Below are 16,843 nucleotides of genomic sequence, written 5' to 3'. Positions count from 1 at the left end.
CACGAGCGATCGTCATCAGGAGGAAGATGACGATCGCTTGTGTTATGATCGAAACGTAGTTTATATTTTTTATGAATTTGAATCTACGTGACTTTACCGAAAAACCCAACGAATACTTGTACCTCGTTTTTAGTTATACAAACACTCACACAGCTACCAGACTATAAGATACACCCCAAACATTGTCTCTAAAATACATTGGGGGAATGTGTACCTTGTGCAAAGCATATTGCAATGCGCTCCTTGAATTGTGAAAAGTTATAAGAGCTTGGTGGAAAGAGAGGTGATGGGAGGAAATTCCAAAAGTTGATGATGTCCACCAGTGTTTCTTTTGCTACATTGGCTTACAGGTGCCATGTGAACGACGAATGCTTTTAAATGTCTACGCATCTCTGCATCGCAATGAATACCTCACCTAGGCTCCGGTCTTCACCGCTGGCGGTTTGACAGCTGCACGAGAATGCGAGCGATGCCACACGGTGCTGCTGATGCTGCTCCACGTCAAGCGAATCCTCAAACAAAAACACTCTGCGCCCTGAGTGAGCCGCTGGGCAGGGAAGGTGTCACACGCTCTCGTTATGAAATGCGATCGTAAATCATGAGTTCACAGTTTAGGGGCCACCTCGCGCGACCTTTACTTTGTAGATGATAGACATCGGACGGCTGAGATACAATTTAATTTTAGTGTCTTTTTTTTCGCAAGTGGGAGATGAATCATGCACGGCACAGTTCACTGAAATAGCTTCCAAACGAAGTAAATAATGATAATTTAATACGTAGTATAGCGTAATATTCCAGTTTAATTGTATAGCATTAATATGATATATAGTACTGTAATGTAACAAACATCTTAAAGTACGGTCACACATTTTCCCCTAATGGTACGTAACTTTTTTAAACCGAATTTGACACAGGCACCGTTCAGATTTTCCGAATGCAATCATAGTTCATAGTTCCATTTATTTGGTATAGCCCTGTGAGCCATTCGGCTCTTGAATCGGGTGCAACCGCAACAAACAAAATACAAAAACAAGAAAAACATCTTAAAGTGACTGTGACTGTGCAAACAGAAAATTCATGAAAAAAACAGCAAAATATTCCTGAAAAAAGCACCGTACACCAACGCTGTGTGCAAAAATCCCAATGGGATGCAAGTCAAACAACAACAACCACAAGACAGCTAAGATTAAGGCCATCAGTCCAACTCCGTACTACAATAAACAAAAACATGGCCAAACCAAAAAACGTTTTCGAAATCACCAAAATAAAGCCATAAATGCAACGTAATAGTGATCATAGGGACTGTGACCGAATTTTTTACAATAAACTACATAAATAACATGTAACACCAAACCCTAGAGCCATAGCTGGCTGCATGAGTTACTCCACAACAGAAGCATCAGTCGGAGTATCAAATTTTCCAATACACCTTTAAGATCAGCACACTAAATCAAAATACAGATAATACTTGGCAGCGGTCATCCGGAGCGAAACATTTTATTTTATTCATAATAAAGGTTTTTGGGTTAGATCGCGTTATTTATAAATGTGTCGTAACCCTCCACCACCCGACACGGCCAATCAGCAAAAAAGTGTCACGTTGACAAAAGACAATTAGTTCACTACTTTAGCCCACCAGTGTGTTGAAGAGTGAATCCATAGCATTTACAGTTTGGATATGACATTTCGCTGGTAATTACATCCAGCATCATCGGGCAATTCGCCAGAATGGTAAAGCCCTCACTTGCTCTCGGTCTTAAATAGAGCAGCAGGGTGACGTCATCATTTAACTCATTCAGGTGCAGTGATTTGAGGCGGAGGGGGGGTATTGTAATTATATAATCGATTGGTAATCAGTCAATGGTTATGATTAGTAATTAGTTGTAATGTGTGTTATTGTGATTGTATGCTACATTAGTAATCCGTTAATTAATGTGTTTTCCCTATAAGGAATTACAAGCCGCACTAAGCCTATAGCTATCAGAACGATTAAAGTTATTTCTGTTTCTCTCAATTTCAATGGATTCTCTAATTAGTCTTTGCCAGTAATAATTAGTTTTACACAACACTTCAACGTTATCAAAATCAATTGAGTGTCCTTGTTGACAAGCATGTTCTGCCACTGCCGACAGTTGTGTTTGAGATAATTTAATATTTCTTTGGTGTTCTTTTAGTCTTATGCTGATGTTACGTCCCGTCTGTCCAATATAGCATCTGCCACATAAACAAATAATCCGATATACACCTTCTGTTGATAATTTAGGTAATTCGTCTTTAGTGCAAGATACTAGTTTTGAATTTTGTGTACTGTACCAAATCTTACTGTAACGTTTTGCTTTTGCAAAACACGGGCTAATTTGGCAGTTACTCCTGAGATATATGGAATTTTAATTGTTTTAAGAATCTGATCGCTTTCAGCAGTGTTGCTTTGCGATCGTGATTTGGCATTCAGTGCTCTGTTAATTTGAGTATTATTGTAGCCATTCTGTCGTAATGCATCTTTAACGTGTTTGATATCTCTCACTAGACTTTCACCATCTGACACTGTTTTAGCCCGATATATGAGCGTCTTGATAAGAGAGGATTTCTGAGCTGGATGATGATGCGAATCTGCATTCAGATAGGCATCAGTGTTGCGTTTGCGTTCTGTAAACGCTGTGTTATTTTACCGTTTATGCCATGTCCAAGCAAAATATCTAGGAACGGGAGTGTGTTATTCACCTTCATTTCCATGGTGAACTGGATGGCCGGGTTTTGTGTATTGAGATCATTTAGAAAATCATTAAGTGTATCTTTACCATGTGGCCATAACCAAAGTGTCATCCACATATCTAAACCAAAAAGATCGTTTTAATGTGCTCGAGGCAAGTGCTCTTATTTCAAAGTTTTCCATGTACAGATTTGCTATAGCAGGAGATAAAGGAGAGCCCATTGCTGCTCCTTCCTTTTGTTTAAAGAAATTCCCTCTCCATAAAAGTAAGTGGTATTTAAACAATGGTCAGCAAGTTTCAGAATATCTTTTGGTAAACCTGTATTCTTTACTAGTGTATCAAGTAATTTAAGCGATTCGTTCACTGGAACTTTAGTGAATAGAGAAATCACATCAAAACTTACCAGAATATCAGGATTAAGTTTGATATCTTTAATCACATTCACAAGATGTTCTGAATTTCTTATGAATGAAGATGTCCTACCGATGTAGGGCTGTATTTGTTTAGTTATATATTTTGCTAATTTATAAGTGGCAGAGCCAATTGTACTGATTATGGGTCGTAATGGGATACCGATTTTATGAATCTTTGGTAGCCCATACAGTCTAAGTGGTTTTGAGGCCCTTGGCTTAATTTGGTGTTGCTCATTCTTAGGGATTAATGAATTTGCAATTATTGCAGTAGTCTTACATTATTTTAGGCCACTGAATAGCAGTGGCAGCTAGGGGTGTACAACTCCTCAAGAGCAGTTTTGAGTGAAGATCGATGAACGCTTTCAATGAGTGCGTACGATTTGCTGCAACGCGGATTGGACACGTGAACACTGAAGAGGATTGAACAAAAGCTGAACACTTTCGCAAAGAAACGTGGGAGAGGTGAACACTTGGCATCACACGGAGAGACATCAATCGGAGACGACAAATGTTATTTAGAGATGTAGTGTTGATTTTTGAGAAAGAGTTAAGCGTGCTTGAATGGGGGGCTAAGTTATACCAAATATCGTAGTCGAGAATGGTGATGGATAGAGTGGCAGCCAGGAAGCCACTGGGAGTTTTGCACTTTTACATCGAAATTGATTTTTGTTCATTTAGAACTGCGTTTGTGTCTAGTTTTTGTCGTCCTTCACCCACCACACCCCCCATTAGCACGGTTGGCTACGTACGGTGCGAAAGAAGTTCAACGCACAGGGGAGAGACCACACGAGAGGCCAAACCACGGCGGGATATGAATAGCGAGATGAACTCTGTTCTCATGTGTAGGCACCATATGGACTGCATCGCGAGAAACGGGGGTGGCAATAATTTGGGGGGAGGCTTTCCATCCAGCAGTGGATGGATCATTGCCGATGTGTGCGACGAAGGGGATGATGGTGATGAGGCGCGGGTGGTATTTAGTGTTCGAGGGGACATTTGGGAATCGTGATGGAATTTCACGAGGGATGAATTTAAGAGATTGGAACCGGGACTGAGGCTGCACCCCTACGATTAGCACGATTGTCTACTACGTACGGTGCGAAAGAAGTTCAACGTACAGTACGTATACTGTACATGAACTTGGCGAGGTGAGGAATTTGAGAAAAGCAGAGGAAACTTCTTATTTGTCAGAGAGAGAGAGAGTGGAGAGACACCTTTGGGACGAGACGAGGAAATTTGATACCGTGTCCAACCCGTAAGGTTCACCCGTATTCTTCTTGTAAAGGGAAATTGAGTGTTTTCACGTCCATACGGCGTACAGACTTTGCAAAACGGGCAAAAAGAATGTTTCTGTCTTTTGTTTTTAAATGTTTTTCTCGCTTGTGCCGGGACATTGGAGGATGAACGTTGAGATGCGTAAGGGGCACCGCGGTGTGACCAATAAGGTCTGAGTTGGTCTGCGATGAGGTGTGGGGGGCACTGACGAGGGGTTGGCAGCTGTGGGATTTGAGGAGGTGGAGGGCGTTGTGTGTGGTGGTGGTGGTGGTGATGATGGGGCGGACTCTGGCTCGTGATGGGGGGAGTCGTCGTCCTCTATAAAACTCCCCACTCGACATTTGTCTGCAGTCCCAGTGGAGGAGTTAACAAGGTGTAGTAGCCACCTCAACAACAACAACGCTCGTCTTCTTATAACAATCTACCGTTCGCGATTTTCGCAAGCGCGCTTCGTTTCGTCAATCCGTTGATTTCTTTGCCGTCGTCCGACTTGCGTTTACCAGGTAAGGTGCGAGTGTGATTTAGTCGGTGAATTCAGACGATTAAACTTCAATGTGCCCCGTGTTGTTTTTTATTATGGGGGAAGGGGGCCCCACGTGTTCAGTCGTTGATGGCGATCAAGTTTTGCTCGTCCAGCGAGAATTACTTGGCGATACAGTCATCTCGCAGAGGATGCCAGGGAAGCGATGTTTGTAGCTTTGTGCGGAAGAAACAACGCCGTCGTACTATGCTGGTTACGTGTCGCACGCGATTGAGAGAATGTGGAGCGATGCAATGGAGGTGGCGGATCGTTGAATTGCAGAGCCATCGAGGGATGGATGAAGGCTTGAGGGAGGCCTTCATCCAGCAGTCGATCGATCAGGGCTGTTTGAGCACCAATTGCGCTTGAGCGCGAACGTAAATAAGACGTCGAAATCTGAGGTAACTTTAGTCGGTTGTTCTCGTCGTAGTTATAATTGTTTGAAGTCGATGTCTCGAATGTGATTGTGTATTCGGCAATTGTTGCGGGTTGGCGGTGTTCGCCCCCTTGTGGTCTCGGGGACATTTGGCGGGAAAATAACGGATTCCCGTTCTGTCCATTTTAATATTGTTAATTTAATATCCAATATTAATTTAAGATGATAAAATACCGTTTACAAATTCGATCCCTTCCGCTGTAAGCTTGGACGTCAATGTATCCAGTTTCTGCAAAAAAAAGTTGTCCATCGTTTTCGTCGACCATGGGTCGATCCGCTGCTGCATGAAGGTCACACACGTGGCTGTGGCGGGGATGGCGGGGATGTTGACCACACTTGACGGTGCGAAACAAGTTCAACACACAGATGCAGAGAACACGCGAGAGAGGCAAAACCACGGCGGGATATGCATAGCGAGGTGAACTATGTTCTCACGTGTAGACACCATATGGACTGCATCGCGAGAAACGGGGGTGGCAATCATCTGGGGGGAGGCTTTCAATCCAGCAGTGGATAGACCATTGCTGATGTATGCGACGAAGGGGATGATGATGATGAGGCGCGTGTGTGGTATTTAATGTTCGCGGGGGACATTTGGGAATCGTGATGGAATTTCACGAGGGCTGAATTTTAGATAAGAGAATGGAACCGGGATTGAGACGGCACCTCAGATTAGCACGGTTGGCTACGGACGGTGCGAAAGAAAAAGTTCAAGGTACGGTAGGCATACCGTAAACGCCCTGATAGTGCATTGTCTTTGTGCTGGTCGCCTTTTCACGTTCCGACGGTCTAACGCCGTGACAACTCGTGCTGCTTTCTTTGTTACTCGCGCCCAGGTACAACAACACACATGGCGTGGAATTCGCGCAGCTGGTACGGCAGGCAGAGCGACGACTGGCGGTGAGCCTCCATGCCCCCTTCCTCGTCTCTGCGGACATCGCTTCGGGCAGTCTTCTTCATTGCAAGGCCCGTGGGACTCTGGTGGTCTTTAGTGCGGCCCTGACAATACACTAAAAGACATTTTATTTGTATTTTACCAGGTAAGGCCCCCACTGAGCTATGGAACTCTTGTTTTTCTTCAGAAGCGACCTGGCTGTTATAAATGACCACGAGACTTTTGCCCGTCCAAGGACGTGGGTGTGTTGCAGTAAATGTGAAACTTGCAAACGAAAAGCAGACCGCGACGTGACGTTCACCGCATCCATTCGTGTGCAATTTGTAAGGCCGCGGTGGCGCAGACTTATTTAAGTTAAAGATTATAATCCCTTGTTCGTCATGACGTCCTTTTTACTTCCATTGTCTCAACAACAGCGTGACGGAGATCGCGTGACGTGAGGATTCTGCCTTTGTAGTGAGAGTTGCGAGTTGATGCTGAGCAGGGGGAGGGAGGCGCCTCGCCCCGCCCCCCATGTTAGTGACGTAACCCGCTAATTTGATTTATAAATGGGGGATGCTCCATGTTGAGTGACGTCACCTGCTCATGATTATTAATGAGGGGGGCTGGCCGACGTGGAGTGACGTCACGCACGGGACACAGACATTCTTGGCTCATTAAAGCTCAAAACCGGAATGCCCAGAAAAAAATCCACGCGACCACTGCGAGAGAGAACGCGCAAACTCCAAATATTACAGCAGCAGGCGACCAGCGTCGGGATCGAACCCACTACCTCGTGTATACCAGGCGAGGTAGTTAACATCTCCCAGCCACCGTGGCGCCCCAAATATGCAAATAACCCTTCGTGCCGTCGAATCCAATGGTTTGCAATGTGGCGGCCACTCGCACCGACTGATGTCTTATCGGCGAAAGTGGCAAAGGCAAATCCGCATGTTGATGGCGCTGTAACTGAAAACTGCCGTCGCTGGGTTCACCGTAGAGGAGAGATGTAGTCGGTTCGTCTCGCGCCGGGTCCCATTCCCGGCTGTACTCCCGCTGCCTGCCGCTATGTACTCTTATTATCTTGGTCTCTTTTTAACACTGCAGCGTTGCAGTTGCCCCACCCCCCGCTATTGCCCCAGACCTGCTGATTTGGCAGCAACATTTTGCAATTACAGCGCCACAGAGTGGGCATGGAGGGCATTGCACCCATTCCCAGTGACTGGTGTACTCCGTTCTCTTCCAACACAATCTGCCCAGTTATGTGCACGTCCAGGCATGCTATGTATTGGCGACTGTGAAACTGATCTCACCTATGATTTTGAATGGCATGTTGTACCCAACCATATTTTGTCAAGGAGAGAATCGTCATTCTGGCAGTTGATCATTCACTGCCCCTATGTGAGCTTGCTAGCAGTGCATTATGAAATTAAATTTAAGGAGCATTTTGCAACGACCCTACAGATTGACACCACTGAATACTTTTTTTGTATAATACAGACGGTCTCCGGTTTACAAAGTTTATATAGGGCTGCTACAGATCAATTTATGGCTCGGAAACTTAATTTACAACTCCTTCCTACCTGACTGAACAGTCTGGTTTCTTATGTGGCTTGCCGTGGAACTTTTATAATTCTCGAGTGTTTTATGGATTTTTACGAATTAAAGCCTCTTAAATATGGCTGATAAAATAAAAAAAATACATCGACAAGTGATGTTTTTACTTGTCCATGGGGAAAATATGGTCCAATTTTGCGACGACAGTGTTTCCAGGAACGCATTGTATCGTGAAAGCGGGGACCACTTGTACTAATTTTTTATTGCCTTGTCTGAATTAAACAGTGGGTACCACGACTCCTATGATTCTGGATCTGGATCGAGATACGAACACACGCAGCGTTCGGGTACGTGCTGGAAGTGAAAGGATGGGTTACATTTCGAATTGGCCAGGCAACCCCAGGCAATGGTAGTGGTTGCAAGGGTAGGAAGCCAGTCGGTGATAGGCTGAGCTGCTCTACGTGTAAACAAACCCATCATTGTGCAATAAAAGGTACATATTGCATTTCAACAGTTTCGTCCTCTTTTTGGAAATTGGATGGTTGAGCAGAGGGGTTTATATTTAGCTTCAAAATGGGATATTTTTGCCAGTATCAAAGTATGTACCGAAAGACCCAAAGAATGTGATATATTTTTAGCTTGTTTGTGCTGAACCCAGGTTTCTCTGTTCCGAGCTTGGCCGTGAATTGGCTCTCTCCTATCAGCCTTCGCCGCCTTTCCACACTTCTATGCAAATCAATTTTGGTGTACTTTGTATATTTTCTTGGTATGCAGCTGCGTATAAACGCTATCATAAAATGTTAATACCTAATGAGCAAATCGTGGTGTGGGGGGATTGAACCGCGTGTTGGGCATAATTTGTTCGGCATGATGTCTTGACTACGCGTGCTGGAAGCTTTAGGAAATTCAGGAACTGCATTCAGCTGAGAAATGGAAAGAGCACGTGGGTCAGGGAATTACACAAATCAGAGACATCATATTGACTGGTAAGGATAATAAATGAGCTTTGGCAGGAAACATCAGGAACCGAATTCAGTCCTGAAGAAGCCTCCCAGTAATTCGAGCGAAACATCAGACATCGTGCCATACAACACACGGTACGATCCAAAAACACTTCGATGGGCGACACGGCACAACCACCAAAAAATACGCAGTGTGGAAAATGCAATTGTGAGTGTTGTTCCAACTAGATGGCGTGTCCGTTTATACGGACGGTTGCTGCACAAGGAACGGCCAGCCAGGGGCCTCTGGAGGAGTAGGCGTGTATTGGGGTGACGGCAACCCAATGTAAGTCGTCTTCCTTTTATAATGGCTTCTTCACTCGTGCAATCACTTTTGTTTGCTAGGCCTGCGATGTGGTGATCCAATTTCGTTTTTTTCACTTGTAGGAACGTAAGTGAAAAACTTGGAGGACGCCCGACCAACCAAAGGGCAGAAATAGAAGTGAGTAACGTCTGCTTTAATTGTTCTCCTTTACTGCTAAATAATTGTGCTTATCAGAGAGTAACTTTTGAGCACTGCCTTGCGAAAGGTTACAAGTCGAATTTGATCTGTATGCAGGGGGTATAGAAGCGTTTACCCGTGGCACAACATGGGGTAATTGAGTCGAGGATATAACTTGTGGAAAATGGAAAAGAGAAGAAAGTAATGGGAAATATATAAATATTATGCAAAGTTACAGGTGGTTGGCTGCTATTGTTCATCGAATGAAAGTTGTGCAAAAGGTCAGACAGAGCGAGATGACTAGCAAACAGAAGGGATGCTGGGACCAAAGTCCCCAAGACGAACAAGAGGGTATGCGTCAAGATGAGCAGCAGAAAGAAAGTGGCGCTGGGGAAGAGGCAGAGAAGGAATGACAAGGTCAAGGTTTTGGGGTTGAGGGGAGGGGAGCAAGAACAATTGAGCTGCATTGAGCAGCGTCTTGTTTTCACAGGGGGTGGAGAGAGTGCACGGATTCGGTGACAGTGGTCACACAGGTCATGTGATTTACGGGAACCTTGAGCTGATTCAGAGATGTGTATGCATTCTGGTTCCAACAATATAACATTTTCCAGACATACAAATTGTCTGGATTTGATTATTGTGATGTTACTTTTCTATAACTTTGTAATTGTATATCACAATTATTACTAAATTGTTTTTTTCTGTACTTCCAGTACACTTAAAGCTTGATTAAAAATGTTTGCATTTTATTGAAATCTTGCATTCGTTGGAAGGTGGATCAGTGCGAAGATTAAATTACAATGTATGTTTTTGTGTGCTAATCTAATACACTCGCGGACAACGGCACAACGCAAATATTCACATGTTGCCGCATGCATCTAATCGCCCGGTTGTTGAGGACGTTAGACGGACACCTTCATGGCAACTCACTAACATTCAAGTGACAGGGGCGAGCGTCGGGGTGACAATTCGGTGTGAGGGGCGAACGTCAGGCGCTAGAGCCGCGGCACGGGAAGTGGTTTGTGTTGAGGTGAAATTCAAACATAAGTTACGTATACACACACACAAGAAATGGAGAGCCACTCCGCATCCTTCAGTTCAAAACAAGGAAGGATATCATGTAGGATTAGTTAAACAAAGAGGGGGGGAGGGAATGGTAATTTCGAACCCAGGAACGCGACCCTATTTTTCCCATTGTCTATGATTTGTCGAACGCAGTTTTTGCCCAACGAAGCATTTCTCAAAACTTAACTCCCGCGTTCGGCGAGGTCTGCCTGTGGTTAATATCACGAGATATCATCGCAAAGTGAGATAAAAAAAATTGCCGTGAAAACGAAATCATGGCAAACTTGGGTTGCAATCCTAGTCACGCATGTCTGGTTGTGTTTGCAGGCTGCTTCTCGCGCTCTGGAGCAAGCTCGGGAAATGAACCTGGACAAGCTGACTATCCACACCGACAGCAAATTCACTATCGATGGTAAGAACAGTTGAATCTTCCTGAAGAGTTTGGTGTGTTGCTAGAGATTTATATCTGGCTTGTTCACTTACAGTTGGTATGCATGTGCACAATTGAATAGGACATTTTTTTATATAGTAATAGGTTTTACCCTTTTAACTGGCACAAAAACTGACACCTTTATTCAAGGCATCATGTTTGCAATAACCACAACACAAGCAGTCAAAATGCAAACAAAGAGACAACTGATAATAATATGCACTGTCCTTGAAATGGATTGGTTCACACCCGAGACAGCTTTTCTTAGAGCCTAGTCTCCACTGGTGTTGGACCAGAAGACGCCAAAAGGCATACAACTCAAAAACAGCGCACTATCAGAGTATTGAGGGCTCGGGGTGAGCATTTACATTATGAGACCTCCTTTGCCAGTAACAAGATATAGTAATAGGTTTTACCCTTTTAACTGGCACAAACTGACACCTTTATTCAAGGCATCATGTTTGCAATAACCACAGCACAAGCAGTCAAAATGCAAACAAAAAGAGACAACTCTGATAATGCACTGTCCTTGAAATGGAGACTAGGCTCTAAGAAAAGCTGTCTCGGGTGTGGACCAATCAATTTCAAGGACAGTGCATTATCAGAGTTGTCTCTTTTTGTTTGCATTTTGACTGCTTGTGTTGTGGTTTTTGCAAACATGATGCCTTGAATAAAGGTGTCAGTTTTTTGTGCCAGTTAAAAGGGTAAAACCTATTACTATATCTTGTTACTGGCAAAGGAGGTCTTATAATGTAAAAGGACATTTTTTTCTTTAGTTCTCAATGTGTTTTTCAGGTTGCCCCACGTGATGTTCAGCATGATGTCACATTTTGCTAAAACCCTTGGAAGCTACAGGAATTGACTTGAGCAGCTTGTAGTTACTGAAAAAGCTTCCAAAATGAACGTTAAAGGCAGACATGCTAAAGAACATGTGGTCCAGCCGGAAAACATGTTGGAGATGCATGCAGCCGTGAACCTACACGGTAGTACGTTTTTGCGTTATTGCTGGATGGTTCTGGTAGATGAGAGTGTTGGTGGTGCTACGGTTGGCACATTACTTTATGAACAAGCGAGTTGAGTTTGAATCCCACCTGTGTATCATATCTGTGGCAAGTGATATTTTAACCAGCCCTGCTTACACCAATCCATATGCTGAAGTATGGTCAAACAACTCCCATAACGTGGTTTAGCGCTGCTTCCATCTAGCAATGATTTGACAAAGGGCTGTAAATGAAATAAGTGACCAGTAATGATTCACGATGCATTTTTGTTAGATTGTGTAGGTATTTCCAGTGTGTGGTGTCGGAAGGTACATCTTTAACATTACACCTGCATGATCTAACAAATATTTATTTAGATTTGAGGTTAATATATTTCATGTTGAGTGTATTTTCCTGTGTTATAGGGGCCACCAAGTGGGTGAATACCTGGAAGCAAAATGGATGGAAGACGGTCACAGGAGAACCGGTGAAAAACAAAGCTGAATTTCAGAAACTGGATCGACTGAGCCAGGGAATCGATGTCACTTGGGTAAGGCCTCTGTTGGGCTTGCCTGCTGAATCAACAGAAATATCGTTTAGGTATCATCTGATAAGTGGGCCTGTTTGTGCAGTGGTAGTGCAAGCAGCTTGCATTCGGAAGGTTGCCAGTCCAAATCCTGATTGGGGGTTGGCTGAGCCCATCATCCCTCACGGAGTCGATAAAATTAGTACCAGTGTGGGGGAGTGAAAAGGTGCGTTCTATCAATAGCCTCGCTCCTGCGATTGGAATGTGGAATTCCACAAGAGATGAGCTTTGCCTCAATGCTCTGAGCAAGAAATCACTTTCACTGTCTAATATGGATGAGTTGATTAACAAGGGTATAATTTAGTAGTTTAAGTAAATGTGACCCATACTCTTTGGTTCTATTCGGTAAAGTCACCTACGTGACTTTACCGAATAGAACCAAGAGTATGGATCCTTGCAGTCACGAAGGCTTCGAATCTAAACGTGACCCCACTTTCGGCACACGCCTGTAATCCAGCACTGGAGGTGAGGGTTGGTGGATCATACAAATGTTGTGAAACTCCCTTCCTGTGGGAGTCGAGGTCCCCCCTATACCTTGGCTCGCCAGGAAAAATCAGCAGAGCAAAAATATCCTGTTGTGTCTTTTCTCCAACATGAAAACATCTATTGGCCGATAATGCCTTAATATACACAAGACTGCAGAGCTTGGGTAATTATTGGCACCGGCTCGCCACGTGGCTGCCTTCCAGCTTGCCCCCTTTGCTTCCCCATTGCCTCTCGTGTCCTCTCTTCAGGAGTGAGCGAATACGGTGTGCGTTACAAGTTGAAATTATAAAATGGCACCTTCGCAGGAAGAAATCGACACGTGGAAGTAACTGCATTCACCGTCGAATTTTTGGAAAAATCCAAAGGAATTCGGATTTTCCAAAATGTTTTCTTTAGATTTGATATTTTTTAAAATTTTTAACATTCATTTGAAAGTGGGGAACAACCCGTCACTTTCTCGACGATGATGGATGTGTGTGTCCTATTATGTATTTCAGAAGCACGTTCCGGGTCACAGTGGCCACAAAGGTAATGAGGCTGCGGATAGGCTGGCCCGGGAAGGATCCAGAAGGAAGTGACTTCATGTGCAGATGGGCCATTGCAGCAACGAGTGGTGTTCATTTGTCTTGTCCCTTGGTCTAGTGGTATATACCATCGTGTGCTGAGGTGCTCTTTGATGTTTAAATAGTGGCTGCAGTCCATACGCAAAACAATTATTGTAAAAAAATATAGCTTGAGAGAATAGCTCTTTTTTTCGGTTGTTTGGTATGTTCGATAGTATGCTAGTTCCTGATGAAGCCCTTAGTACTTGGAACGAAACGTCGGGCAACACCAAATGCGGCGCAACTAGACACTTATAATATTTTGAAGCTTTAAATTGTAATTGAAAACTTTGCTTGTAAGTGGATTTTATTTGGAATATGCATATATGAAGGTATGTACGAGCTGCTTTGGTTTTCGTGGGCTCTTACATTTATAAGTGGGGAAAATGGGTAAAATCGGAATTTTTGAAATGTATGTGGAATTGTAACTAAACTGAAATTTATAGCTCATGTTGGTCATTATAAACGTTATGTTTTGGCGGCCTGATGGTCAAACAAAATGGTTTAATTTACGATAAAAAATGTTTACAACTGCAAATTGAAAAATGCACTTTCAAAACTAAATTATGGAATAGTGCAAAGCAACCCTCAACATGTTAGCTGGTCTCCATTCACCAGGAAGTCCAGTTTTTAGTACTGTTCATTGACTACTGTATCATTGGATTGTTTGTGCCAAAAATTTGCTTCTAGTTTAGGTATTTTTTTTACTGTTTTTATGTTTTCATATATCCAACGGAAATTGCATTGCAACCTGTCAGAAAAGTTTGACTTTCTGCTCATATGAGCATTGAGGCAAGTACTCGTATGTTTAAAGCCCTGAGCCATTGCTGAAAATGCAACCAAATTCTGAATGGAAAAGGTGAGTATTCATAAGACAACCACTGTTGACTTCCCAAAAAAGTGGTACTTATTTTATTGGACCCAGGGGGATAATGGGTCAAGTTAATCCCCAACCAACTAGGATTTGAACGCTCGTTCTTAAGATTGTGAGCCACTGCCTCTTGCCACTGATCCATCTGGCCAATTACGAGCTATAAATGGGCTAAATGTTTTAATGGAAATAACAGGGTTTTAAGAAAATGGATGTACCTCATAAACTACACCCAGGAGTTATCCCGATTCATTGAAGACACTTATGAGACAATTATTTTATGAGTCGATGCGATTTTGCTCTTAAATCACTTGTGTACTTTGCACGTTTTGGTTTGAAATTGCTCATCTTGAATGTTTGCTGTTGGAGTTGCACGTTTTGGTTTGGAATTGCTCATTTTGAATATTTGCTGTTGGAGTTGCACGTTTTGGTTTGGAATTGCTCATTTTTAATGTTTGCTGTTGGAGTTAATGCATGGCCTCGGTAAACCACTGCCTCTGCTTATTTAATAATTCTGTGATAACATGTTTATGCATAAAGTTATTTCCATATATGTCCAAATGCATGTAAAGATGCAGGCATACTGGTAATATTCAACATGGTTTGGGTTTCAATTTGCAAAGGAAAATAATTTGACCTTTTTAAAAACAAGATTGCTCTTTTGAAATAAGTTAAAGTAATGTACAATTTTCTAGAATTTGTCTCTATAATTGCCATTATCGATGTCATGTACTGTGATCAATGCGCAGCTTTTACAGTGTTCCACATTATCACTAATTTGGCTATAATCCGAGTTTCTTTAAATGAATAACACTTAGTTCAGAAAAAATATACATTTCAGAAACCCAATCATGATCATACTTGCTTGCTTTTGTTAAAATGTGCAGTGCATGAGCAACTTGCCTTTAATGCTTTTGCTTCTACCAATGTTTTATTAGATTTTAGATGCATGCTGCGATTTTACATGGCCATGTTAATGTTAAGGCCAGTTGTTATAAAACACATTTTATGTTTATGCATCGGCAGGAATACATTGTTGACCTTTCATAACCAACTGGGGGGGGGGGTAACTCAATTTTATGGTAAGAGTGGAACCTCTTTGTTGATTCAAATAAATGTTGTTGCATGTAAAACTGTCATTGTTTTGTTTTAATGTTACTAATGATTTGAAATGACTAAAGCTTTTCAGTCACCAGGTCTGCAAAATCATGTAATTTGCCATTTATTTACTGCCCGGTTGAAGTCCCTCGCTACAAGCCGTGGATTATTACATCGCAGGATCGTGAGAGGGTGGTGACGGCTTTGAGATGCCTTCATCCATGAATTGATCTTGGCTGATGTCTTCATTGCGAAATCTGAGGCTTTGTCAAGAAATGGATGTGGTTATTGTAGTTTGAATATTAATTTAAATGGATTCGGCCAATAAAAAGACGAAGCAACAAGAAAAATACAAAGGGAATTGTATGTAACATTACGTATTCTTGTTTTGATTTAATCATTTTAACGTGTGCTTATTTGTCTACATGTGGAAATGCGGGTAGTTACACCAAATATTAACTCCCCTCTGAAAAGTCTGGTATTTACAATGGTTTGCCAATAAAATAGGTCTTGAGTAAATGCACAACCCTGAAATTGCTTGTGCCACTGCTGGCGGAAGAGTCTCAAGAGAGTACATCTCGAGGTGGAGTAATCTCACGGCCTGCTGAAAGACTCGTGGCAAGCACCCGTTTTGACTGCTCGGCGGGCAGGTCGGGGGATCTAAGAAACTTGCCCGTTTCATTTGCCATGCCGGCAGATTAAATCGAACCGGCCAGCTCTGGATTGCAAGCTCAGCGAGCTAACCATTAACATCGTGGCATCATTCCGATAATAATTACAGATGAAGATCCATAGCCAGTTCCGAGCACAAAACCAATACAAGCGAATTGCGTTTGCTTTGCGGCAAAGATGGGGCACAATAGTGGCCATGCCATTTTGGCGCTGTTATTGCCATTGTCTTAGCTGGTGGTGCTTTGCGGCAGATGTTTCAAACTGTAAACCAACTTTGATACCCCCATCCCCTTTTGAGAGGAAACAATGCTGGTAGGGAAAGCACTGCGAGTTGCATCTTCAGTGGGCCTGCCACCTGCTCTGGTGGAAATGTGGTGCCTTGTTTATGGCACATTTTGCCTTCTGCCATAACAGCTAGTTTCTAGCCCCGATAAGGCATGAGCTTTTACCATATGGATGGCTTCATTAAAGTGCTTTGTTAAATAAGCTGCCGTAGCGAGTGGTGTGGAAATGCCATGTATTTTTTTAAAGCGACGCTGTCTCAAAAGTGGATAAATGGAGGCTTATGTGACGTTTAATATTCTTACCTCGTGTCCACCCTTTTATGTATATCGTGCTCACAACGTGTGTATGCAATTCGTCGTATTGTTGTACACCAACAATCCATGTCCAATCCACTGCTGGATGAAGGACTCCCCAAGCAGCAGTTGCCATTTCTCAACGATCCGTAATCACCCAGAACCTGTATCTGAGTTGATTGCTGCATATCATCGGTGGATGTCCCCAAAGATGGGACACGTTAATTTTGATTACCCAATCCAAAT

The 16,843-nt window shown here is 43.0% G+C and overlaps 1 protein-coding gene across 5 annotated transcripts; it reads left to right on the top strand.

Annotated features, from left to right (window-relative positions):
* The first annotated feature begins 4,635 nt into the window (after positions 1 to 4,635).
* RNASEH1 (ribonuclease H1) lies at positions 4,636 to 15,383 on the top strand. Of its 5 annotated transcripts, none has more exons than XM_032961811.2 (8): positions 4,636 to 4,902; positions 6,192 to 6,321; positions 8,072 to 8,133; positions 8,977 to 9,073; positions 9,175 to 9,229; positions 10,622 to 10,706; positions 12,130 to 12,254; positions 13,274 to 15,383. In XM_032961811.2, exons 2-8 carry the CDS (start codon positions 6,266 to 6,268, stop codon positions 13,352 to 13,354), a joined length of 561 nt encoding a protein of 186 aa, XP_032817702.2. In that variant the 5' UTR covers positions 4,636 to 4,902; positions 6,192 to 6,265; the 3' UTR covers positions 13,355 to 15,383. The 5 variants fall into 5 exon arrangements, with proteins under 5 accessions (XP_032817702.2, XP_032817703.2, XP_032817704.2 ...); XM_032961812.2 differs by having other exon boundaries at positions 4,639 to 4,902; positions 6,192 to 6,255; XM_032961813.2 differs by lacking the exon at positions 4,636 to 4,902 and adding an exon at positions 5,039 to 5,320 and having other exon boundaries at positions 6,192 to 6,255.
* The last annotated feature ends 1,460 nt before the right edge of the window (positions 15,384 to 16,843 follow it).

Source organism: Petromyzon marinus, chromosome 27 (assembly GCF_048934315.1).
Source record: "Petromyzon marinus isolate PM22_M1 ecotype Great Lakes invasive population chromosome 27, UKy_Petmar_22M1.pri1.0, whole genome shotgun sequence".
Lineage (NCBI taxonomy): Eukaryota > Metazoa > Chordata > Hyperoartia > Petromyzontiformes > Petromyzontidae > Petromyzon > Petromyzon marinus.
This window is presented reverse-complemented; position numbering and strand designations above follow the sequence as displayed.